Raw genomic sequence first — 26,292 nt, 5'->3', positions numbered from 1 at the left:
TCTTATTGATTCTTTGTAATTAACCAATTTTGTTTTTCTCCTAGATATTTTTTAAACTTTTTTCTCTTCTTTTACTCGATTTTTGCATAAAAGTTGAAAAATGTTTTGGGTTTTAAGTTTAAACAGACCTTAAAACGTAATAATTACGCGCTGACTTTTAAATTGGCAACTTTTTTTAAATTTTGATAAATAATTTTAAAAAACTCTACAAACCGTAATAAGGTAAAAAAATTTTTACAAAAATTCAAGCAGATACTGAGTTAAAAATGCAAACAATATCACAAAAAATCTGAAGCATGTCACAAAAAGTGGGTCGTAGTAAAACCTTTTTTTTGTAATACAAAAAACGTTGAATAATGCCAAGCGGTTACAGAACTTGCAACTTGTAATGAGTCTCTCTCTTTTGGTTTACATAAGTTAAAAATAAGATAAATATTCTTTCGTCGAAAATATTTTCTTAAATTCATCACTTATTTTTTGGTTTAGCGAAAACTGAAAACCAGCCTTCGGTGTAGCCATTCTCTAAGAGTTGCTTCCAATATTCACTGGTGGGTAATATTTTACTTACACCAATCACTTGTGATTTCTTTAACATCTTTTTACATTTCAGTGTGATTACAAGTCGCAGTTCTTCTAGCATTTCGTCAGGAACTTGAAAACATATCTCGTTATCAAAAGTTGGCTGAAGGCTTCCTTTCTGAATATCTGTGCGATATTTTTCTAAAACTTCATCTTGGCCGTTGAGAATAGAAAGTGAAACATAGGTACCTATAAACATGTTTATATATAATATTTTTACACACATGCATGCATGCATGCATACATACATACATACATACATACATACATACATACATACATACATACATACATACATACATACATACATACATACATACATATTAACTTTATTTAAATTCACAATGACAGTTAGCAACTAACTAGCTTTTTCTTGATCCTCCTTCATAGGAATAACATCACCACGCCGCACAGTAACTTTAAGTTTCCACTCTTCGCTGTTATATTCGATTGCTAAAAAAACTGCTCCAGTTTCCACTTCCTATATGAATAAAAAAAAAATAATAATTAGATTAACGAAGAATAAAAGAGGAAAAGATTAAAAAAGACTATTGCATATAAACCATAAATAATGAAAACTTCATTTGCTTGTTAATAGTAGAACTTGTTTATTGGAGAAAAAAACCATTAACTAATGCACATCAACACTCACCAGACCAACAAGCGGATCATACTGTCGCAGCCTCCTTGAAAATTGCTCTTCTCCCTTGTCTTTAATGAGATTTATATTCTTTAGGTCAAATGTGCACATTCCAATACCGTCATGCTTTGACCATCGGTTAAGTTCATATTGATATAGATAAAGAACTTGGGAACTAAGAATATCTTTTTGAACTACAAATGTAAACAAATCTCCAAATGATGGCCAAAATGTTGCACGAACCAACCGCGTTTTATATTCAGTTTCTTCATTTTCATGCAACGGCAATAATTTAACAACTACAAAAGCATATGCATATCCACTTATATCACGGACAGGAACATTAGCAGTTTCTAAAATCTTCACAGTTAACATTTCACTAAAATATACAAATGTATAATTATTACATGCTATCATTGCTCTCATCATGATGATCAGTTACTACCAAGTTACATCATATTAAAGTGAGATGTCATACTACCTAATTACATCATATTGAAGTGAGAAGCTGATTGTTCCTAATTCTTCCTAAAAATATGAACAGTAACACAAAAATTCCTGCATTCAAATAAAATGGTAAATTTTTATTCAACTCAGTAAAATGCCTCATGATCTTTCTGCTTATAAATTCTCATTTAACTTTGAACATATTATCTCTTACATACCAATTTATACTGCTAATAAAAATAAAAATAAAAACTTAACTCATAAACTTATATCAATTCACTGCAGTATATATGGTGTTCATTATAAACACAATTTACTTTTGTTGCAACCATTGCACATATATATTTTTTTCAGTCAATGAATTTTCATTTAATGATATAAAAGGAGGTGTGTGTGTGTGTGTGTGTGTGTTTGTAATATATTGTTAACAAAATAGCAATACCATTGCTTTTCTCTCAATTTTATTTGGTTGAATCCTCATCAGTTTCTTCGATGGTTTTAATCCTTTAAGCTTAATCTTCTCTAATTCCTTCTTCTTTTTTCGCTTCCTACGACACCTTATACAACAGACACAAATCACAAGAAAGAGTATCCCAATACCAATTGAAACCAAAATGATAGTCACTTTATTTTTTGCAAAGAAGCCTAAAATGAAATTATGTGTTTATAATTAATGCAAGTGTTTTTTAACAAAATATATAATAAATATATAATATAAAACATACATAATAACAAAGTATGCATAGAGAATATATCTTTTACTTAATAGCAACACTGGTGAACAAAAAAAATGTTTTTAAAAATATTTTAAAACAATTTACCAGATTCTTATGTATTTTTGGGAGCTGAAAGCATTTTTGGTATCTTTTTTTTTTAATTACCTTCAATTCTTCAAAGTTCATACATAAAAATCAAAAAATTATAGTTTTTTCTATTGTTATATTTTTTTACTTACGAAAACACAAAATTAGTACAATAGCAATATTTTAGATGCTTAATTTTGTAGATTTCCTATGCTTTTTTTCCGTAAGTTTCTTGTATAGCTTTTTCTCTGATGTGATATATTTTGTTGTTCTCTGTGAAATGACCAACAGTAGTTACCCATCATATTACACTATCCCTGGTATTGTTTCTCCATCTCTTTTATGTCCTGATGAAACTGTTCCTCCTTACATCACCCAGGTTTTTAGGAAAAAAGTCAAGATGGTTGTGTGAGAAGTGAACTTTAAGGCTCATCAGATAACCAAGAGTTTTTAATGTATCTACCATATTGACTTAAATAAGTTCATAGTTAGACGCTTTCACTTTGGCTAAACAAAGTCATGTATTACTCAGTTAAGAACAAAGCAATTCTTCTTTGCCATTAGCCAAACTCAAGTCTCTTCTGAACTCATTCAACTCAGTTTTGTGTAAACAAGTTTAAATTTTCTGAGGAACATTAGAACTCATCAATACTTTGTTAATTTTCATTAAATTAGGAACTGAACTGTAAAATGTCATCAATAGGCTGAGGTGGCTCAGGAAAAGGAAGCCCCCGGTCCATGTTTTACTGGCCATTTAATTGAAGTAAGTTTAGGATAGACAATTACTTTCTTACTTTTATAGTTATATCCAGGAACATCAATGCTGCAAATGTTGGATGAGTCATTACAATCGTGCCTTTTTTAGTATGTCTTTGAATTTTACATTTTATTTTGTCACTGTGCTGATTCTTACTATTATTATTATTATTATTATTATTATTATTATTATTATTATTATTATTATTATTATTATTATTATTATTATTATCATTATTATTATTATTATTATTATTATTATTATTATTATTATTATTATTATTATTATTATTATTATTATTATTATTATCATTATTATTATTATTATTATTATTATTATTATTATTATTATTATTATTATTATTATTATTATTATTATTATTATTATTATTATTATTATTATTATTATTATTATTATTATTATTATTATTATTATTATTATTATTATTATTCTTGTTGAGTTTAATTATGTGTATACTAAAACTAACTTGTTTGTATATTTTAGTCACATATTATTATATGAAGAATAAAGCCTTCTATGTTGGCTTAGAATTATTAATAGACTATTGAATTAGTTACACTAAAATTTATTCTTCATATTTTAATGGATAAATATCTAAGACCCGAAGGATTTGACAGCAATCCCAATTCTGCATCAGCTTCCAAAGAATGGTTACACTGGTTTAGAACTTTTACAAACTTCATGAAAACTATACAAACAAAAGGTAAATTAGATGTCCTCATTAACTATTTATCTCCTACTGTGTTTGACTATATTGCTGACATTGAATCATTTGATGACGCTATAGAAATCTTGGAAAACTTATTTGTAAAACCTAAAAACGAATTATTTTCCACACATCAGTTAGCTTCACATAAACAATTATCTGGAGAATCTATTGATGAGTTTTTGCAGGCCTTATGACACTTAGTAAAGATTGCAACTTTAAACAGGTTTATGCTTCAGAACATTGTGAAGAATACATTTGTGATTCATTTATAAGTGGTCTAAGCTCTCATCATATTTGCCAACGACTACTAGAAAACTCTACTCTTAAACTTACTGAGGCCTATAATCAAGCTCGATCATTGGAAAATGCCCAAAGAAATAACGAAATGTATTCACATACAGAGTGCAGTAATGTCGCTACAATTAATAAACATTCTGAATGTATTACTGAGCTTGCTTCAGTTTCTACTAAGCCTAGTGGACTTTGTTATTTCTGTGGAAGTAAACGCCACCCTCGACAATCATGTTCTGCCAGAGACACAGAATGTAACAACTGTGGTAAGAAAGCACATTTCAAAAAAGTATGCAAATCATCAAAGAACTTTGTCACGTCTGCTGCTGCTAACTTCCATGCACCAAATTTAGCCTCTATTACTTGCTTTTCTATCAACTCACTCAACTCTATTGTTCATATCTTTTTTGCTAGGGTCAAGGTAAGAGCTCTTCTTGACACTGGAAGCTCTGACACATTTATAAGCAAATCATTATGTGACCTTTTAAAACTTAATGTACTCCCTTCTAATAAAAGAGTTTCCATGGCTGATCCTTCCTTATCTTGTCAAATTATAGGTAAAGTTTCAACTAACTTCACTTTATTTGGTATGAAGTACTCTAATATTAACTTTTTAGTTATACTCAACTCTTGTGAACAAATCATACTTGGTAGAGATTTCTTGCAGTTACACAAAAGTCTTAATATCAATTATGGTGGAAAAAAAGATTCTTTAAAAATCTGTTCTCTGAAAAGTATTACAATGAAAGCTAGCACTCTTTTCCCTTTTCTATCTCCAGAATGTAAACCGATTGCTTCACCTTCTAGACGATATAACTCAGAGGACAAAGCATTCATTGAGCAAATAACTAAAAAACTTTTGGAACTAGATATAATTGAACCCAGTAACTCTCCTTGATAATCACAAATAGTTGTTACCAGGAATGAGAGACATAAAAAACGCATGGTCATTGATTACTCACAAACAATAAATCGCTTTACACTACTTGATGCTTATCCTTTACCTAACATCAATGAATTAGTTAACTCTGTTGCAAAATATACATTATTTAGCACATTCGACTTAAAAAGTGCTTATCACCAAATACCTCTCCTAGAAATTGACAAGTATTATACTGTCTTTAAGTCCAATGGACATCTTTTCCAATTTAAGAGAATTCCTTTTGGCCTCACTAATGCTGTTGCACAATTTCAAAGAATCATGGATAAGTTTATTCAAGAAAACAAGTTAGAAGACACCTTTGTATATATCTAGATAACTTGCTTGTATGAGGTACATCTAAAAATAAACATGATTCCAATTTAGAAAAATTTCTTGAAGCTTCTAAGAAAGCAATGTTTACCTTCAATGAAGAAAAGTCTATATTGTCTACTTTGAGTATAACCTTCCTAGGTTTTATTATAAAAAATGGCTCTTTTTCTCCTGATCCAGATCGCTTAAAGCTATTAATTGATATGCCTGCTCCCACTGATAGTGCTTCTCTCCGTCAAGTCCTTGGTATGTTCTCATACTACTCTCAATATATCAAACATTATTCTGACAAGATTCATCCTTTATCTCTAGTGTCTACCTTTCCACTGTCAACTGAAGCTATTAAATGTTTCAATGAAATGAAAGAATTAATCTCTCAATCAGCTCTACAAGCTATTGATGAAAGTATACCATTTGAGGTGGAAACAGATGCCTCCAATTTTGCCATAGCTGCTTCCCTTAATCAGGCTGGAAGACCAGTTGCATTCTTTTCTCGCAAACTTTTACCTACTGAAAGAAAACATTCTTCTGTTGAGAAGGAAGCTTATGCTATTGTTGAATCACTTTGAAAATGGAAACACTACCTTGTTGGTCGGCATTTTACTCTAGTCACCGACCAGCGCTCTGTCTCTTTCATGTTTGACAATAACAAGAGTGGAAAGATTAAGAATGACAAGATTTTGAGATGGAGGATAGAACTTTCTTCATACAGCTATGATATAGTTTATCCCCCTGGATGTAACAGTTTTGTTGCTGATGCCCTCTCTAGATCTTGTTGCTCTATGACTATAAACCAACCCTCTCTTAAAAAACTACATGAATCTCTTTGCCACCCTGGAATCACCAGAATGTATCATTTTATAAAATCTAAAAATCTGCCTTTTTCAATTGATGATGCAAAAAAAACCATTTCTTCTTGTCAAATTTGTGCTGAAATAAAACCTAATTACTATGTAAGCAATTCTAACCATACTTTAATAAAAGCTACTCAACCTTTTGAGCGACTAAGTAAGGATTTCCCTTTGTATTTCCTTGTCATGATATCTCTACTTCAACTGTAATTAAATGTTTAACTCAACTTTTCACTTTGTTTGGTATGCCAGCTTATACACATTCAGATCGAGGCACTTGCTTCATGTCTACAGAGCTCCGCAATTTTCTTAACTCTCAAGGTGTCAACCTAATTAGAACTACTCCTTATAATCCTCAGGGCAATGGTCAGTGTAAAAGATACAATGGCATAATTTGGAAAGGAATTTCACTTGCTCTTAAATCAAAGAATTTACCTACCATGAACTGGGAACATGTTTTACCCGATGTCCTTCATTCAATGCGTTCTTTACTTTGCACTTCTACTAATGCTACACCTCACGAACGATTATTTGGATTCAGTCAACCTTCTTCTAATGGGCACTCTGTTCCTACATGGTTAACTAACTCGGGTCCTGTATTGCTTAAAAGGCATGCTCAACACTGCAAATATGAACTTCTTGTTGAAAAGATTGAGCTTTTAGAGGCTAATAGTAAATATTCTCATGTAAGAATGCCTGATGGGCGTGAGACCACTGTTGCTACAAGACATCTCGCACCAATGGCTGAGGAAATCAGTGATAATGATGGAAATAATAACTACAAATATAACTCCAATAAATCTGATACAATCCCTTCACCCGAGCCTCTCCATTCCAAAAGATCTCAAAACTACAAAGATAACTCCAATGAATCTGATACAATCCCTTCATCTGAGCCTCTCTATCTAAAAAGATCTCAGAACTTTTCTACTTCCTCTCCAACAAATCCTAAAGGAATTTCTATTGAAGAATCAATCCCTCGTTGTTCAGGAAGATCCCGGAATAATCCTAAATATTTAAATGACTATATTTGAACTATTTGAACTTATTTACCTATTTTGTTTACTTAGTACGGTAGAATTTGCTGATTCTTATTATTATTATTCTTGTTGAGTTAAATTATGTGTATACTAAAACTAACCTGTTTGTATATTTTAGTTACATATTATTATATGAAGAATAAAGCCATCTATGTTGGCTTAGAATTATTAACAGACTATTGAATTAGTTACACTACAGTCACAAAAAAATGGAGCTTAAGTCCAATTATTTGGTGGTGAATTAGCATTTCAAGCAATTATAAAGCAACCATGCATGAATAAATCTTAAGGTATGCTTGAAAAGATCATCTTGTTGGAAAAAATATTTGTATTTTTGTCACACTCTACTGAATTATTTTCCAGCATATCTAAGTAAACAGAAAAATCTATAGCGCTTTCTAATAACATTAAATTACCTTTTTCAGAAGCTGATATTCACCCCTAGACTATCAGATCAACTCTACTATGTTTAATAGTACCAACCATTTATTTAACTTAAAATACAAGTTAAATTTAAATTTGGTTTATGTCAAACTTTTGTTCTTCTATTGTCTATGAAATGTAAGCTTCATCAGTAAAAATAAAAATTTCTTAGAACCCTAAAAAACTTTTAAATAGGTTTTTGCAAAATCTGTTTTGTTTTTTTTAGTTAACTTTATTGATTGTTCTTTTTTTTGTCACATAATTTTTTTAGCCAGCTCCATATAAAATTAACTTATTTAGATACGATGAGCTGACTAATTAGTTTCAACAACAAAGTCTCTAGTAATTTTAGCAGCACTGTTTGTTGGATCCAACTTAATTACTTTGACTATTAAACATTTTCTCATATCAAACTGTTGTAGATGCTTACTTCACTGTATTCATAATATAGCCTTATTATTTTTGGAGTCTCTTGCAACTATTTTTGAGCTGATTTTTGAAATTTTACTTTACAATATAAGTAATTTCATTTAAGGATTAATCTTCATTTCTCAAATTTACAATGGTACTGACAATAAATCTTTTTCGCATTCTCAATTTGAATCAATTATTTATTTTTCATCAAATTAAGTGTATTAATAGCCAGAATTTTAGAAACACTTAAAAAAGAAAAAAAAAATTATGTTCAGTAGGGTGTCCTAAAAACATACAACTAATTGTACCTTTGAGGATGCATACTTTTGCATCAATAAAAATTGTCATAACACAACACTATTTATTGTTGTGTATATATGTGTGTGTAAAAGAAACTTATTTGTTTGTGTTATAAAGTCATCATTTTGCATAAATTTTTTTCTGATATAATTAACTGTATCAACAAAAAAAAATTATGCAAAATTAGCTTTGCTGCATGCATACTTTTGCTTGTCTACATGCATAGACAGTTATATAGTATGTATGCATAGCAAATTTAAATATTATCTATTTAATTAGACTTGTATTGACAGCTATACATTTTCTAAAAGAATTTTGTTAGAAGGAAGATAACTCAAAACAATTGTCTGTATTTGTTGTTACATAAGTATGAGGTTTTGAAAGGTTAGAATTTAGAAAATGATACACTAGTAGTTAAGCTATGCATATATAATTAATACAGGTATACATAGATAAATATCATTTAGCTGCTAAAACCATTCTTTTTTTCTTAAAATGTGTAAAAAAATCTCTTCTTAATACATATTCAAAAATAGCATATGTAATTATCAAATAACTTTTACAGACCTTTTACAGCATCAACTGAGTCATTCCAGTCTATGGGGTCTACTTCCATGTTTAAAAGTAAAATAGAATCCAAAATTTAAGAACTGCTGCTAATTTATAATTGTAACCGCATTAATTCTCGTTCTTCATATCAGGAAAGAAGAACGACCTCAATTTATACAATTTAATTCACAACACTTGAGATGTGCAAAGATATCTTCATTTATATCAAAATATGATATACTACATTAAATATTCATTTCGTTAATTTAAATACAATCTACAGATTTTGCAACTTCGTTTCGTTTCAATGTTTTAGTTGCTTTTAATTACAAAAGAATAAATTAAGCAGAATTCAAGGGATTAAAAAGCAACTTGCATCTTTGAAAACAAATTTATCGGCGCAATAAACATGTTAACACCACTTATCTCAAAATATTTTTATGCTCCAATACTCAAATTTTCCGAGTCTCTTTCAAAAAAAATTTTTTGGTCAAAATAAAATTAGTATAAACTTTTTTAGTTAAATCAGGTTATGATAATGATAATAATAGGAACAAGTAGAGTCTAGATCCGTTTTTAAGACAACTCTATATAAAACTCAACTCGTTAACATGCATCCTAAGATTTGAATTGAATGGTATTCGGTTGGCATCCTTCTATACCATTAAAATTATTTTATAAAGTTTCTTCCGTCAATTTTTTTATGGGTGCCTGAAATTTACAAATAAAACATCGGAAATGGTTTTTTCCGTTAATGACGAATAATGATCAATAAAGAACATCTTTTAGAATTAAATCAAATTTAATAAGTTTTAAGCAGAACTGTTCATTTGTTTAAAAAAGAATAAAATGTTTGTGCTTTTCGTTTAGAACGTTTTATACTTTATACAATTATATAATATTAACAGAAAACCAATGGCTGATGTTATTTTAAATTTTAAAATGGTTTTTAGAAAACTCGATTTAATGTAAATTTTATTGAATATAGATTGATGTGTTTGAGGTTGCAAGGCAATACAATAAATATCAATTCATTCGGCACGCAAAGACAGATTGTATATAATAATTATAGCATTATATTGTATGAAATAAGTATAATTCGCCTGTAAAATATTCTTTTGAACTTATCATAGCTTATTTTAATTTATTAGTTGCAGTAGGAGAAACAAACAATATTAAATTTCTTATACTAAGCTAAATAAAATTTATACAATCGGGGAATATGTATATCCTGCGGTAACATTAATTGTTACAAAAAAAGTTAAACAAATAACGATTGGTATTAGCCTAAAAAAACTATCAGCACGGCCTAAAAAATGTTAAATGGATTTTTTTTTTTAAAACCATTAAAAAAAAAATGTTAGAAAAATGCTTTCCGTTGTTTTGCTTTAATGTTGTCATAAATTTTATCCTAGATATTGTTTTAAATTATTAATTTTTCAACTTATTCTAAACTATTAATTTTGCATTTTATTTTAAAATATTAATTTTACTTTTATCATTGAATTGAATTAAAATTAATGATGAGTGAGAGTAAAGATAGAGGTGAGCAAATGAGTATGGGTAAAAGAGACATATAAATAATCAAGAACCTCAAATCCATGCAAACTTGTCTACGGATGTCGAGTTTATTTACAGACAATTGACAAATGCGAAAGTTCAAAAACACCTAATTTAAAACATTATTTTATTTTTGTGGAATCGGTAACTTAGACTTTTAAAGCTTTTATGGCCTAGGCTTTTGACTCCCCAGCAATAAATACTCCAACAACTAAATTACGTTTGCTACGGCCACATGAACTCATTATCTTGGTTTACTCTACGCAGCCTCGCTTACATTTATTATCTTTTTTATCCTTTGCATCGCAAGCTGAAACATAGCAGCTGATAAACATGCTGCTCGAATTTTCGAAGCTAAACGGTTTGACGCTAAACCTCACTTTGCCCACATCAGCGGTTTTGTAAAATCTGAGACTCTTATCTTTAGCACACCTTAAAAATAGAAAGAAAGAAAAATCATTTATCTTTGAACTCGATGACTCTGCCCTAGAATGAAAAACTTTTTATGCTGTTTTTTTTAAAAAAATATCTTCTTTATTCAATTACTTTGTGCTCATTTACCCATTCTCCAATTCTGATAAAACAATTGTATGCTTGTGTATATATGTGTCTATTTATGTGTATAAATGTATTTAATTTGAATAACAACTAAAGTATCTTATCATTTTATGTAGTCTTTTAACAGACATATACGGGTATCTTAAAAAGAATTGGTAAAAGGAACGGGTTTTTACGAATAGAAGTTTTTTTTATACAAGTAATACTTGTGTATACTCCTAAAATTATACTTGCATATACAAGTACTTGTAAATATTATGTTAGTTGTACAGGCATTTAACGGGCAATATTGCCCGTACTTGCCCGTTTATCGAACCCGTACAGCTTGAGTATCCTGTGCCTAATTATAAGTCATTTGGCTAAAATTTTAGCACTTTACATCCAATTTTCTTCCAAGAAATAATAGATCTTTCTTTTAAAAATTACCCCATCGATTGCCCCATCTTGCCCAAGACTCGACTACATCAGTTAGCAATAGTTAATTTGATTTGTTTCGTGTTTTTCTCTTGCTTAATGGCAATAACAATTTGATATATATATATATATATATATATTTCTAAGACTTTTTAACACTTTTTTAGAAAAATAAATCATTTTCAAAAAGAAAAATCTGAAGATTTAAAAAAAGATAAAACTCACCCGTTCTCTATAAATGTAAATTTCTCTTTGTTGCTGCTCCTATACAAAGGGCTTGCGAAGCATTCGTCTAAAAACAAATCCAAGTTAAACACGCTTGATATGCTGACTTGAAAAAACATATCGGCGTTCGAGTCAACGTTAGCCGAAGAAATCAAACTTTTTTCAGCGTATGTTGCGTCATTGTATTGTTCAATTGTTACATTATAATTCCCAAACGCGTGGCTTCGGAAGTTTTTTGCGAGTTTTTTGGAGACTTTAGCAATTGATATCGAGGATTTATACGTGTTGCCGTACCTGAATTTAAAAAAAAAAAAAAAAACTCGGGAAAATATAAGGTGGTAACCCTAGAAAAAATTTATTTTTTGAGTTTAAGCTATTCATTGATATTTGGTAGTAAAACTTGTTTTATTTCAAAAGATAATAAAAAAAAAATCATTCAAAAATTTTTTTTTGCCTTGATTATCCAAAAATAAATTAGTTAAACTTCAAGCAATTGGGTGTATTTGAAAACATAATATCTCACTATATAATAATTTTGCAGCTTTGAAATTTTGCAAAAATGTTTATTATATACAATATTTTCATTTGTCATAGGATTTTTTGATAACTTTGATAAATCCAAAGTTATGCAAAATTTTTCAGAGTTTATTTATTTAGTCAATCAAATAAGTACTAAATTTCATATAAATCTGAAATTTGCTCTTTATATTACAAAATCCTATGAGAAATGATTTGTTAATGTCTTATAAAAATGTCCTGAAAATTTCAGATCATAAATCCATACCATTTTTAAAAAACCATGTTTTGAAATGTGGAATGTCTCGAAAATTAATAAACCTGGGAAACGAGACTTTTAATATTATAATAATGTTATACTATAATTTAGTAGCATTTTAATATTATAATATAATTTAATAGTATTTCAAAAATAATGCCTAAAAACCAATACACAATTATATCGGTGTGTTGACAATCATATTAAAAAAACTTATTCATGTTATACATTTTTGAAAAGGTATTAAAATTCTTAATTAAATATAATAGAAATATTTTTTGAAAATTTCATTAAAAATCAACATTTATTTCTAGGGTTACCACCTTAAGAAAAACAATTTAAAAAAAAAATCTGCTTTGATATGTTCAAATATGGTATGAAAAGTTTTATGTTAACAGATTTCATAAATTAGAAATTGGAAATTTTAAACTTTACCTGCAACTGAAAGCTTGGAGTACTTCACTCGTACGTTGAATTGGGAAAGTTTTAATTGTTTGTAAAACTTCGTTTTTGTATATGAATGTTCCTGAAGAAAGTTTGTGTTGCGTTGTTCCACATTGGTGCAGAGGAGTTTTAAAGAGAACATGCGTTTTGTTTTCGAATGCCTTACAGCTTTGATTAATTAAATGAAGATCCTCAATTACAACAGAAGTTGGTAGAGGCTTTTTTAAAACAAAGGTCATACTGCTTGATCCACATTCAACACCATAAATATTTTCTACAAAACGAACGATCATTTGTGAGTAACTGACGATGTTTTCACTGAAATATTTGAATTACTACAAAACAGCTGAAAAAAGATAATAATAAATAAATAAATAATTCCCCCCCCCCCCCCCCCCTCCAATTTACCTTCAGTTTTGTTATCGTTCTTGAAAGGTGCAGGTTTAATTTCCTTCGTAAGATTTTCTTCATCAGAACATTTACTTTCAAAACATTGCTTTGTATCTCCTACCTTTTCGCTGCATACTGCTACGTGGCAAAATAAATAAACTGAATTGGACTCTGAGTTTATAAATCTAAAACTCTTGAGACTAAATCGCCTTCTTTTTCTGTCAGATTTGGGGTAGAATACCATTGTTGGATCTAACGGACACCTGAAGGTCATTTTTTAAATTTTCGAATTAAAAAAAAAAGTTTTTTTTGTGTCATATATATAAGACAGATATTTATAATACACTTAATATCTATTTTATAAAGGTTACCTTTTGTCGTTTATTTTAAATGAATAAAAGTTTTAGAGCAAAGCAAAAAACAGAAAATAAACAAAAAGTTTTACCCGTCTTGTAAATATGTATATTTGATATTATTGTTGGGGTTGCTATCAGGTGTTGCATAACAGGTGATAGGTTTTATGAAAAGATCTTCTTCAGCAGTTTCCAATGACAGCTCATGAAAAATCTGGCTTTGATTGTAACTTGCGTTTTGTTTATTTGACTCCATTAACACAGTTGCATACGTTTCATCTGAGTAAATGTTAATTGATATTTTAAACTCACCTTTAGCACTTGTGTCAATGCAGTTGATACCACTTTGTTTTGAAATAATTACACGGTTGATTGTTTGCGCTGATATTACACCATCCTTAAATAATTGCTCTCCAACCCCAATCACCATGGGGCATTTAGGCAAATCTCTTTTGACCGAAGCTGAGCTGATTATTGTAACATGAATAGCTAAAATAAAGAAAAATAACATGAAATTAAAAAAAGAAAAAAAGGACGTAACAATGAATCTTTGAATCAATTGTATACAATTGTATAAATAACTTTGCAAAATAATCAAAACTGTTGAGAACTATCTAATTTTTAAGTTTCGAAGCATATTTCTAAAGTCTTTTCCGAAAAAGTAAAAGAGTAAAGAGTTTTTTAGGTGATTCATGCAGAAAGTTTTGGGTTGGATATATAGTAAAGTTCGTTTTAAGTTACATAGAGCGTAGGTCTTCCGTTATGTCGAAAAGTTCGTACTAGGTTGCTTACTTAGATGAGCCCATAACTAATCTAAAGTATTTCGCAAGAAATACTCTAAACTTAGTAGTATTATCAACAATCCAATGAGAGTAGTATTTCAACCTCATTTTTTGCTAAAAATCAACTATAAACACACTGATGATATTTTTCGATTACATGGATCTTAAACTTCTATTATTCTGGTGAGTGTTCAGTTGTATTATTATCACCACAAAAACCTTCGTTTATATCATAAATTTTCTCAAAACGAGATTTTTAATGTCTAAAGATTTCTACATGTAAACTCACAACTTGTTTACCTTATTTTAGCTTGAACTAGATTGATATACTTTAATATTAAGTTATATACCACACACACACACACACACACACACACACACACACACACACACACACACACACACACACACACACACACACACACACACACACACACACACACACACACACACACACACACACACAACACACACACACACACACAATACACATACTTCTATAAGAAATAAATTTACCTAGTATAAACTTTAGGACTTGCATAGCTATTTTATATTTTGCAAAAGTTTCACAGATTTATTTAGGATAACATAAAATGTATTTTTTATATACCAATCGTTGAGAATTCCAAAGTTTATATATTGTATATTAATAACTTGACGTGTCAGTGATAACTGTGTGTGACAACAGGTCGTGTAAACATCTAAGTTTATTTATTTACTCATCAATGAAAATAGGAAATGATGTCTTTCAAAGTAAATAACTTTAAAAATAATGATAGAAAAGCGCAGGGTTAAATAAATGGTGATCTTTTTATGTAATATGCAGTTTCATTTAAACAACTGCTTTTTAATGCTTACTTAATTACAGATTTGATCCATCTTTAAACTGCCTTACTAAATTTGAGACTAATTTCATCTTCTCTCTGATTAAACAAACATACCGCGATTTTTTCTGTTACATGCGCAGTAGCTTTATATTTATCAGTAGATTATTGTGAAGAGATTTCTATACCCAAACTTATACAGTTTATTTTGATGGAAAGCAAAGAAAAAAATGAGGAATGGATTTTGTTTGATATAAAACAGAGAGTATTAAGTCAGCGAAAACGACATTCACTCTTCTTTTAGTATTTCACGCTAAAAAATAAAACATTAAGAAATAGGACTCTTTTTTTACTCGCCCAGTTAATTAGCGAATATTTATCAACAATTCGAGTAAATGTTTAAGAGCAGTACTCTTGCATATTGGCAACTAATGGCTGCAAAATGAATTAGTGCATTTGATAGCATAGTCAAGGCTGGGCTTTTAAAAATTTTAAATGCCATTGTGAGGAGAATCTGTCAAAAGTGAGAATAATAAAAACAAAAAGCTTGTGGAATATGCAGTGGAGTCTCTTCTTACAGAGAGAAGATTATCTCTGTAAGAAGAGACTCCACTGCATATCAAATTCCGCATGAGCATTTTGTAAAGGAGCTGGAAAAAGACCCTTAAGTGTTTAAGCATCTACAGGCGTCTAAACAGTTACAAGCGTTTAAACATTTATTTCCGAAATTATCTGAAGCAAGGATTAAGGCAGGTTGAATATTGTTGGGCTCCAGATCAAGAAGCTGATGCAAGACGACAAGCTGTGATAAAAAGTGACTCTAATTTGAAAGAAAATCCTGGAAATGTTTTATTCTTGCGGTTAAAAGTTGTCTCAGCGACAATGCAAACAATTGCAGATGAACTGTTGAATGTCTACAAAAAACTACGTTGCAATCTTATACTGATTTCTGAAAGCATACATGGATCATTTAATCAGAAGAGTATTTCATCAAAAATTGTTTTGTGAGTTTTAGAAGAAATATCAAGGCCAATATTAAAATTTTTTTAGAAGAAATATCAAGGCCAATACAATTAAAAAAAGTTAGGTGTGTTAAATTTGTTTGGATACTTTAGTAGTCTCAATAAATGGCTTTTTACTTTGTATAACATAAAATATTCTTATCTTCGTTTGGAAAAGTTTGTTCAAAAAAAGATAAAAACGAATTGAAGCACATTTTTTACAATAACAGCAAAATAACTTTTTACTAAGCATCGGCGTTACCGCACCGTCGGTAAAAATGCGTAAAAATGCGTAAATTTGCGTAAAATGCGTAAAAATGCGTAAATTTGCGTAAAATGCGTAAATTTGCGTAAATTTGCGTAAAAATGCGTTAATCTGCGTAAAAAGCGTAAAAATGCGTAAAAATGCGTAATTACCGCGGTAATTTTGCGTAAAAATGCGTAATACGCAATTTTACCGCATTTATCACTTTTTACCGCATTTATCACTTTTTACCGTTTTTATCACTTTTTACCGCTTTTTATCACGATTTACCGCATTTTATCACAAATTACCTCTTTTTTTGCTGATTACCGAAAAACTAAAAAAAGATACTTTAAATTGCTTTTTGTATTTCTATTAGTAAATATTACATTTACAGTTTTAAACAAACAAGTTATTGATAAAAAATTAATCATCAGATATATCATCATCTGTCTCTAATAAAATGTTTGCAAGCTCAGATGCTCTGTACTTTTTTTTCTCATTCCCCTTCCAATTCGACTTCATTATATTACCTAATTTTGCTTTTTTGATTCTACTTTGATTGTGCTGGAGTGTCATTGGAATAAACAAAGAGACACTTTGAGTTTGGTCTTTACCTTGAGTCACTTCATACCCTTCTTGTTGAGCTAGAGTCCTTTGACTCTCTTGAGTATCTAACTGTAGCTGTTGTTGCTTATTAGGTTCAGGACCAGTTTGAGTATCTGATAAAGTTGGAGAAGCCTTTTCAAGTGCACCTCTTTTTTTAGTTTCAGTTTGACTATGTGATTTTCCCTGTTGGTGAGTCTTCTTAGTTGGTGGTGTGACATGTGGTAATTCATACGGTTCTTCTTCGCAAGTTTTTTCCCAATCGTTGAGGTTAGAAGGAACCCTTGCGTAATTTTGACTCACAAAAACTAACATGCTAGTGTTTTCTGGTTTTACATTATGTCTAAAATCAGTAACTGTCCTACCTCCTACTGAAAACATTCTTTCTGATGAAGCATAAGTCACAGGTATAGCCAAGTAACTTCTAGCCAGACCAGCTAGCAAAGGTAACTCATTTTTATTTTGCTTCCACCATTCTAAAGCATCCACATCCTTTTCAGGTAAGGCCATAGTCTGATACTTTTCAAATTCAAGCATCAAGGGTGGCTTGAGCTTTGATTGGCTAGGCTGTGAAGTCCCAGGGCGATGCGCTGAAACCTGCCTCCTGTCTTTCAAAAACTCAAGGTCCACTGGATCCATAGTTTCGTCAAGATCTGATGTTTCTAGCGAAGTATGATCATCAACCAATGACTCGCAGAACTGGATTGTGGTTGGGTGATTGTCAACCAATTCCTTGATGGCGGCTTCCCTCCCTTCCTCACTGTTTGCAATATTTTTGAGTGTATATCCTCTATAATATGGGTGCAGAAGTGAACCCACATTATAGTATTTGACTCCAACGCCATAATTAGGTAAACCCTTCTCAAATTCTTTCATGAAGTTGTGTAGGCACTCTGCAACTTGAGGGTCACGCTCTTCAATGTCATTTATGGTTCTTTTGCAAAGCAAGTGGAGATTTAATATGTCTTTTTGAACTTTATGCATAGTCACCAGATTTTCAGAAGACCAGGAATCAGAGCATCGCTTACATTCTGCCAGAAATGGTAAAATGTTGTAAATACTAATAAACTCTAACTCATCCGGAATCAAACTTTGAAGATCTGGTTTGTTTAGAGTTTCTAGAGCAACCAGTAAACCAGCCTTCAATCTGAGGATTGACTTAAGCATCATAAAGTTAGAATTCCATCTTGTTACAATTGGCTGAATGATCTTGACTGGTTCTATATTTGCTTCCACGCACGCTTTCTTGATGTCCTACCAGTCTAATGAACTTTGGTGGGTCCTTTGAGCAAGTCCTTTACATTTCTTAATTATACCATTGATTCCTTCTGATTTTTCTACAGCCTTTGTTAAACAAGTGTTGAGCAGATGATCGGCACAGGTTAGATGATCACTGATCTCTTTGCTTTCCGTGATTGCTTTCTTCATGTTGGCTGCAGCATCAGTAACACCCACTTTGTAAAGGTCTTCCCTCTGAAGACCAGGAAATTGAGAAATCATGTGGTCCATTCCTTGTGCAAGCAAAACCCCTGTATGTCTCCCAATAAAGTTTTGGCAATCCAAAGATAAGTTTTTGAGTTCAAAGTCTTTGGTAACATAATGCAATGTAATTTCTTGCAGTCCATCCATCTGTAGTGAAAGCTGCCATTTCGCAATGCGGGATGTCTCTCTCAATTTGCATTTTTACATCACGTCTTAGATTGCGATAAATCATTGGTAGCTTGAATTTGGATAAGGTGGTTGGACTTTTTAGGTTGGCTTGTGGACAAAGATAATTCAGCAGCATTTTGAAGCCAGCAGTTTCAATAACGTGAAACGGGAGGTTAGAGAGAACTAGTGAAAGGGTTAGGATGGTATCAAATTCCAACTGTTGAGCACTTTGTGAAGGCCACTTTATTGTTTCAGTAAAGTCGTCCATTTTTGTTTGGTGACTTGATGATGCATCATGTGGGAGGTTATCAAGCCTTTTGTTTTTATTAATAGGACCAAAATATCTTCTTACGGTACTGGACTTATCAGCCTCTGCCTGAGCATTCCTCTTTTCTTGAAATTTCTTCTCTTTATTTTCGTTATCGACTTTTTGCATCTGGTAAAAAGATAGCGGATTGCAGGATCTGAAATAAAATAGTGGAATTATATATGTTTAAAAGGATGCGAATTACAATGTTTCAGTAGTAGATAGTTAATAAAAAATAAATACATGAACCACAAGACACATTAGTGTTTTTTTAAAAATTCTAAATAATTTTTTTTTTATCATGTCGCATTTTACCATGGACATATAAGAAATGGACGTGCAACCTATTGTTTTTTTTGCGAACCATGCTCGTTGCGCATAGTTAGAAATTAAATTATATTAAAGTCTGTCGGATTTAACGAAAATTTTTGGACTCGTCTAACCAGTCATTTCAACTTCCTCTCATTTATTAAAGATAACAGCAAAAGAACCAAGTTTTAAGCTTAATTTTATATAGATAGACATTCTTAATACCTTAAGAAATAACGCGGACAATGAAAAGAAATTGAGATCATTTGCTTGACTACCTTAGTACATGTATAACTTGAGATAAAATAAATAATACAAAAATCAAATTGTTTTGTAGCTACCTAGAGCACAATGGTTTCATGTCTAGGGAATTACTCCATCTATTATATTGCTGTAGACATCCAGTTTATGAATATTATAGAATTTTCTATTTTTATGTTTAACAACAGAAATATATACAGTAAAGGATAAATAACTTATACATAAAATGAATGTAAATACAATAAAGAAAAAAATAATTTGTCACAGTTTTAAAGAATTTAGCAAAGTCAATTTATGGCAAACCGCAAGAATAACTAAGTATTTAATATTAACATAAAATGATTTACCAGCTATATATAAACTAATTTTTATTTGACAAAAACAAATGGGTTATTATGAGCTTATTATGACAATTGAAATAATATATGAAATATGAAAAGCGAAAACATGAAATATCTGATGTTGTTTTCTCGCAGCGAACACAACGTTTCAGCTCTACATTTTCTCTTCTCCTTAAAATTCTCTTTACAAAAAGTTTTCCTTCAATTTATACTATACAAAGAATCTCAAATATGCTCATAAAATAAACCGCTTAAACTATATTTACAACATATCAAATAAACTACGTCAATCAAATCCGCCGTAAATAGTTTCTTCACGCAATTCAATTACACTCCTCCTTGATCCTTCGGGATCACATTTAATTCAAAGCAACTCTTGCTTTGCGGAACATCACAACAATTGTTTCTTTTGCGGATCCAAATCTCAAATACCGCTTCTGGCAATCCAACTACAACGCCAGTCGCACCCTCTCGTCAGGCTACTCTGCCAAACACGAGAAACGTTTTAGATCAGCAAAAGAGACATCCATTTGTTCCTCATCTCTCATCTTCTGCTTCGTACACAAATCATGCCACGTAGGCATCCGAAGGAAAAACTCGATAAATAAAGACATCTTCGATTCTCTTCACATCCTTCTTATCTTCTACTCACAAACAATCGAAGACTAAGTATTACTTCGCAACAAAACTGGAAAGAGCACTGTCAACTCAACGCGTTGCTTCTCTGCAACAACTTTGGTTCGCTGCGACCAAATTGCGGCATCGGATATACCATCGTATTTTTCAAAGATGTTCTAATTATTCGAAGATGGCTCCATCATGTGCCCGGTTAGCTTGTTGTTTTCTCGCAGCGAACTAGGCACCGCCGATTCGATTCGTAAAATCCGCAAATAGCCAATTCGACTTATTTTGCGGATTAAAACAGTCAGTTCGTAAAAATTTTTCGGATTAATAATCCGAAAACTAATTTACGAACCACTAACAAATTTTTTTTTTGCGGATTCACTTTGTTGTTCGGATTAATAATCCGAAAAATTTTTACGAACCAATTTAACTTTAATTCGCTTAGCGAATTATACGAATCACAATCCGTTCGCGTCACCATTAAATGGTGTGGTCCAAACAAATTTCATTTTTATTATGTGCGCGTCCTATAAATAGTGGATTTCTTTTTTATTTTCAATCAGTCCTATTTGGAAATCTTAACCTACAACAATTCGTTCAACAGATCAAGTCTACTATTCTTCACTTACATTTATTACGGAAAGCCATTATTATATTATTTTTATTTAAAAGTTAAGAATATTTCAAACTGAATTTTTACGGTTTTTTTGTTTTTTTTTGTGGATCGAATTCCTTTGCGAATTATTTCGCTTTGCGGATTGCTTCAATTAAAGGATTGGCCCGATAAAATTTAAATTGTTATATTTCTTCTACTTAAATATTAACAGAAATAAAAATAGAAATAGAGATAAAAACTAGTTTGAAAAATTGTTACGTTCATTTCAACAATTAAGGCAAACAACCTTTAAATAATTATTTCTTTTATTGAAAGCTTTTTGCATGCCTCAAAATTATCACTTTTTGTTAAGACAAGTATAAAGGAAAAACTCAAATAATCTGATTTATTCCATTTTTATGTTATTTCATTTTTTTTCTACTTTTCAGGTGCCTAAGCTATCTAATATTTGAGAATTCTTCAACAAGGTGAAGGAAAACAAGGAAAATGTAAGGCCTGTGTCAAGCCAAAAATCGAGGTGTCATTAGAGCTTGCTCACTAATTCAATGAAGATCTTAACAAAAGATTCAAAGGGGAACTAATGAATATTGAATTTTCTATAGCTCTTTTTTTTAAATCCTAACAGGAAGGGCATGTGCTTTGTGGGTGAGGGGAGAAAATTTGAAGTAGTCAAAACTGCAGTAAAGAAAGCGATGGAAGAACTGTCAAAAAAAGAAATTTTGGCTAGCCAAAGCCCTTCAATGTTGGATGATGAATACTTTGATTTCACTGAACAACTGAGGAAAAAAGTGTTTGGTGCAGGTTAAGCAACTCAGTAAAATTCAAGACATTGTGTGGCCAGGAAATGAATTTGGAAAATGATTAACTTTCAGTGTGATTTTGCCTTTTTTTATTTCTTAACAAGGAAATCATTTCGTTTCATTGTATATTTGATTATTATTAACAAATAAAAATGAATCTTATTTCAAAAGCATTTTTTATTCTGAATCCGTATAAATCCGTAAAAATAATATCGATTCGATACTTTCGGATCGGATTGCAATTCGAATAATATTTTTCGAATTGCAATCCGATCCGAAAGTATCGAATCGGATTGCAATCCGAAAAAATAATCCGAAAAAATTTTAACGAATTTTTTTCCGATACATTTTTTTCGGATCAAACCAATCCGTAAGTAATTTGAACCGTTTAGCAAAGATAATTCGGTGCACAATCCGCAAACCGATAAACAGTAACGGATCGGCGGTCTCTACAGCGAACACAACGTTTCAGCTCTACATTTTCTCTTCTCCTTAAAATTCCCTTTACAAAAAGTTTTCCTTCAATTTATACTATACAAAGAATCTCAAATATGCTCATAAAATAAACCGCTTAAACTATATTTACAACATATCAAATAAACTACGTCAATCAAATCCGCCGTAAATAGTTTCTTCACGCAATTCAATTACATCTGACCGCATTTTGCAAGATAATTATAAATTTGAATAACTTTTTAAAAGGTTATGCTTTATCAAATGAATTATAAAAAAGTCTATAAGAAAATACACCTACTAAAAAAATAATGCATTAAGGAATATAAATTATGGAGCTTATAAAGTAGCCGAGGCAAAAAATGGCGACATGTCGGAAAAAATACTAAAAAAATACACAAAATTAAGGCTGGTGAATGAAGGACCAAGGAGTTGAATGAAACCAGATCTTAATAACAAATTTAATTTAAGCTTTTTTATACTTCGCTATACTTTTTTTAGTCATTTTAAAATTATCCATACAGATCTATTTTATCATTGACAGACTTTGTTTACACGAAAAAAGTTCCCAAATTTACAAATATTTATCTTGAAAAAATGATGAAAATCTGTTCGTGCCGACAACTAATTTCCTTTACCTTGGTGTAATTTGTTTAGTAATTTGTCAACGCGTGAAGTAGTTACTTTATCCTGAAGTACAGTCTTATTAAACAAATGCTATAAAAGTTTAAACTAATACCACGTGATCAGAGGTTCTGTTTTTAAACTGTGGGCAGCCATTTTAATAGATTTTTTTGTTGACTGGTGAAAATTTAGAGTTAGGGCCTCTTTATATGGAAAGCGGGCTGGCTCGGCAAACGAGTTAGCCCGTTTTACCGAGATCTCGACGTTGTCCTTATTTCAACTTAATTTTATTTTGCGTTTATATGAATAAACAAACTAGCCCGGATCGCTATCCGGGCCAGCTCGTTTATTCATATAAACGCAAAATTTTTCGAAGCCAGTTTTGGCCTCTCAAGAAGGCGGCGGATACAACGAACGGCTATATGAAAATTAAGAAACTAATGATAATCAAATTTTATATCTTAAGCTCAAATATTGATAAGTTTCAAATAAAAATCTATTTTTTTGTTTAGCATAATATTTTTTTTCATAAAAATAACGGAATATTACATAATTACATAAACTTCAAGTATAAATATTTTTTTATTTAACAAAACATATTCTTACAATAGCTTGTTGTATGTTAACTTTCTGCTTTTCGTTTTTTAGAATAAATATGAGCCCATAATTATGAAAGTGGTCTAAGTCATATTTCTTATTTCGAGATATTTAATGATTCGCATTTGAATAAATTAAAAATTCCGTATAACGTTGTAATTACAACTACTTTTTAAAGGTTCATTTTTGACGATATCGTAAAAATTACATTGAATATATTTAGTTTAAAATCCTGTCGTGTGAAATAAGTGATAAATTCATTTTTTTTTTAATTTTGACTTAGACCACTTTCATAATTATGGGCACATATGATAAAATACAGATTCTCAGTAAAACTAAGTAGGAGTTTTAATTTTAGTTTGTTTCAATTTAGTTTGTTTAATAGTAGTGAAGAAAAAGTATTTGTTTACTTGTGCAGAAATCTCAAATTTAAAATAATTAGCATTTGCAATATAACTTATGTACCTTTTAGTTCTTAACTACCCAATGCTTGTGCTAGAAGCAGGGGCCTGTACAGGAATTTTTTTGGATAAGTCGCAATTTTAACCCCTTCCCAAAAATGTTAAATTTTAGCATCCCCCCCCCTTCCTCATTGAGAAACGCATATATGAGGTAAGACGGCTTAGTGTATGTACAAACGTAAGTCCGAATTTAATTTTTAGTGTTTAAAACCCTTACTTTCTTTTTATATTGTTCAAAATGCAAGTAATTAAAAAGATACACAGCTTTGTATAAAACAATTGGGGATGTCCATTGATATATTTTAATATATGCTTGTTGTTAACTGTAGTCTTCTCCTCCTGATGATAAATATCAAAAGAATTTGACTAAAACTTTACTAAGGGTGTAATTGAAATGGAAGTCCGGAATTTGTTCTCTAAGAAATAATAACTTTTATTTTTTTTAAATTAACAAAAGAAAATATTTAAAAAATGAAGTACTTTATAACTTAATAAAAAAGGTATGTCCATTCAAGTTTTTTATTAATTTGTTTAAGTCAAAAATTAAAACAACCTCCGTTTAATATATAAATCGTTTTTTAATAAACTTTAGACCGTTCTCGATTTGAAAAGCGCTATAATAAAATACCAAATCGTAAATCTAACTGTTATCCCGGATTAATAACTTCTTACCATCCGTTCGAACAATTAACCTTGTATAGTTTGCTTAATTATTGCTTTAGTTTGCTATAATTATTCGCTCTGTTTGCTTTTATCTACCGACGCATCATATTTATTCAAAATATTGAAGTTGTGAAAAAATATATAAAGATACATATTTTGGGTATGTCCAGCGACGTAGCAGACATCCCCTAGACACGCCCTGAGAAGGTTAGTAGCACAACTGCATGTTGCGTTATTGAAAATATAAAATTTGTCAAAATTGTAGGTAGACACCACTGCCGCTTACCATTCAGTTGTGTTATCAACCTTCTAGCACACTGTATTGGGTAACTAAGAACTAAAAGGTACATAAGTTATACATAAATATTAATTTAATCGTAAATTGCACATAAAAAAATTATATCGAATATTTTGAACTTTAACATTTAAATTAACAATTTCTTTAATTGTCTAATTTTTTAAAAATCATTTCATTTCTATAAACTTTTTAAAAATTTGTTTCATTGTCTTGTTTTTCTTTCAAAACTGTTTAATTATTTTCTTTCATATTGCAATAGTCTTATTAGATGTACATCGGTTCACCGCTAAGAGCTCTGATCGCCGCCATCTTGGAAGGCCAATTTTTGCTTCAATATTTTTTCGAAAACAACAATAGAATACGCTATCTAGTTATATTTTGAGATCAGTGGTTTAAAATATACTAAATTATAGTAAGAGTAAAACACTTACTTTAAATGAGCTTTAACTCCACTGGTGCTACCTTGAGACAGCTTAATCACTTTTTTGCACTTATTGCACTCAGCAAATCCTGATTTTCTGCCAGAGCCAGAGATGTTATCCTCTTCTCTGTCTAGCTTGGTAAAATAATTCCAAAGAGACATTGTTTCTTGAAGATGGTTTGATTCGGTAGTGATTTTGGTATACTAATCAGATCACTGAAGAACTTTGAGGTTGTTAGTCTTTCTTGACTTTTGTCAAGCTTATATAGGAGACTAATTTAATTTTAGAGGGTAATTAATTATTTAACAACTATCTGACTTGATAAAAACAAAGTAATTTTTTACCATAATAATTACCGCTTATACAAACTTTTATCACAATTTACCGAAATTACCGATTTTTACCGCTTTTACGCAGTTTTACCGTATTTACGCAATTTTACCGTTTTTACGCATTTTTACGCATTTTACGCATTTTTACGCATTTTTACCGATTTTACGCATTTTTACGCAATTTTACCGTCTTCTGTTACAAGAAAGCGTAAAAATGCGTAATACGCATTTTTACCGCATACGGTAAAAGTGCGTAATACGCATTTTTACCGCACTGCGGTA

General features: G+C 30.5%; 3 protein-coding genes and 2 pseudogenes across 4 annotated transcripts; 2 read left to right on the top strand and 3 right to left on the bottom strand.

The window, feature by feature from the left end:
- LOC149887157 (uncharacterized) overlaps positions 1–26,292 on the top strand; it is a 563,485-nt pseudogene that overhangs the window by 387,569 nt on the left and 149,624 nt on the right.
- LOC145189707 (synaptotagmin-1-like) lies at positions 156–9,526 on the bottom strand. The gene is made up of 6 exons (XM_080066356.2): positions 9,095–9,526; positions 2,109–2,311; positions 1,701–1,747; positions 1,232–1,598; positions 943–1,060; positions 156–768 (listed from the first exon to the last, which is right to left on the bottom strand). Exons 1-6 carry the CDS (start codon positions 9,141–9,143, stop codon positions 467–469), a joined length of 1,086 nt encoding a protein of 361 aa, XP_079922482.2. The 5' UTR covers positions 9,144–9,526; the 3' UTR covers positions 156–466.
- Positions 6,024–7,384, top strand: LOC149887162 (uncharacterized; annotated as a pseudogene).
- On the bottom strand, positions 10,675–15,260 carry LOC145189703 (ZP domain-containing protein-like). Its single transcript, XM_090090492.1, has 6 exons — positions 15,094–15,260; positions 13,888–14,284; positions 13,461–13,705; positions 13,044–13,326; positions 11,834–12,127; positions 10,675–11,068 (listed from the first exon to the last, which is right to left on the bottom strand). The coding sequence occupies exons 1-6, from the start codon at positions 15,116–15,118 to the stop codon at positions 10,891–10,893; spliced, it is 1,422 nt and encodes a 473-aa protein (XP_089946618.1). The 5' UTR covers positions 15,119–15,260; the 3' UTR covers positions 10,675–10,890.
- LOC149887161 (uncharacterized) lies at positions 16,830–20,970 on the bottom strand. Of its 2 annotated transcripts, none has more exons than XM_090091252.1 (2): positions 19,860–20,970; positions 16,830–19,366 (listed from the first exon to the last, which is right to left on the bottom strand). In XM_090091252.1, exon 2 carries the CDS (start codon positions 18,420–18,422, stop codon positions 17,073–17,075), a length of 1,350 nt encoding a protein of 449 aa, XP_089947378.1. In that variant the 5' UTR covers positions 18,423–19,366; positions 19,860–20,970; the 3' UTR covers positions 16,830–17,072. The 2 variants fall into 2 exon arrangements, with proteins under 2 accessions (XP_089947378.1, XP_089947379.1); XM_090091253.1 differs by lacking the exon at positions 19,860–20,970 and adding an exon at positions 19,525–19,807.

This window comes from Hydra viridissima, unplaced genomic scaffold (genome assembly GCF_058129835.1).
Source record: "Hydra viridissima isolate aposymbiotic clone 2 unplaced genomic scaffold, HvirCarnegie_v1 scaffold_6, whole genome shotgun sequence".
In the NCBI taxonomy this organism is placed as follows: domain Eukaryota; kingdom Metazoa; phylum Cnidaria; class Hydrozoa; order Anthoathecata; family Hydridae; genus Hydra; species Hydra viridissima.
The sequence above is the reverse complement of the archived record's forward strand: the minus strand, read 5'-3'. Positions and strand labels throughout refer to the sequence as shown.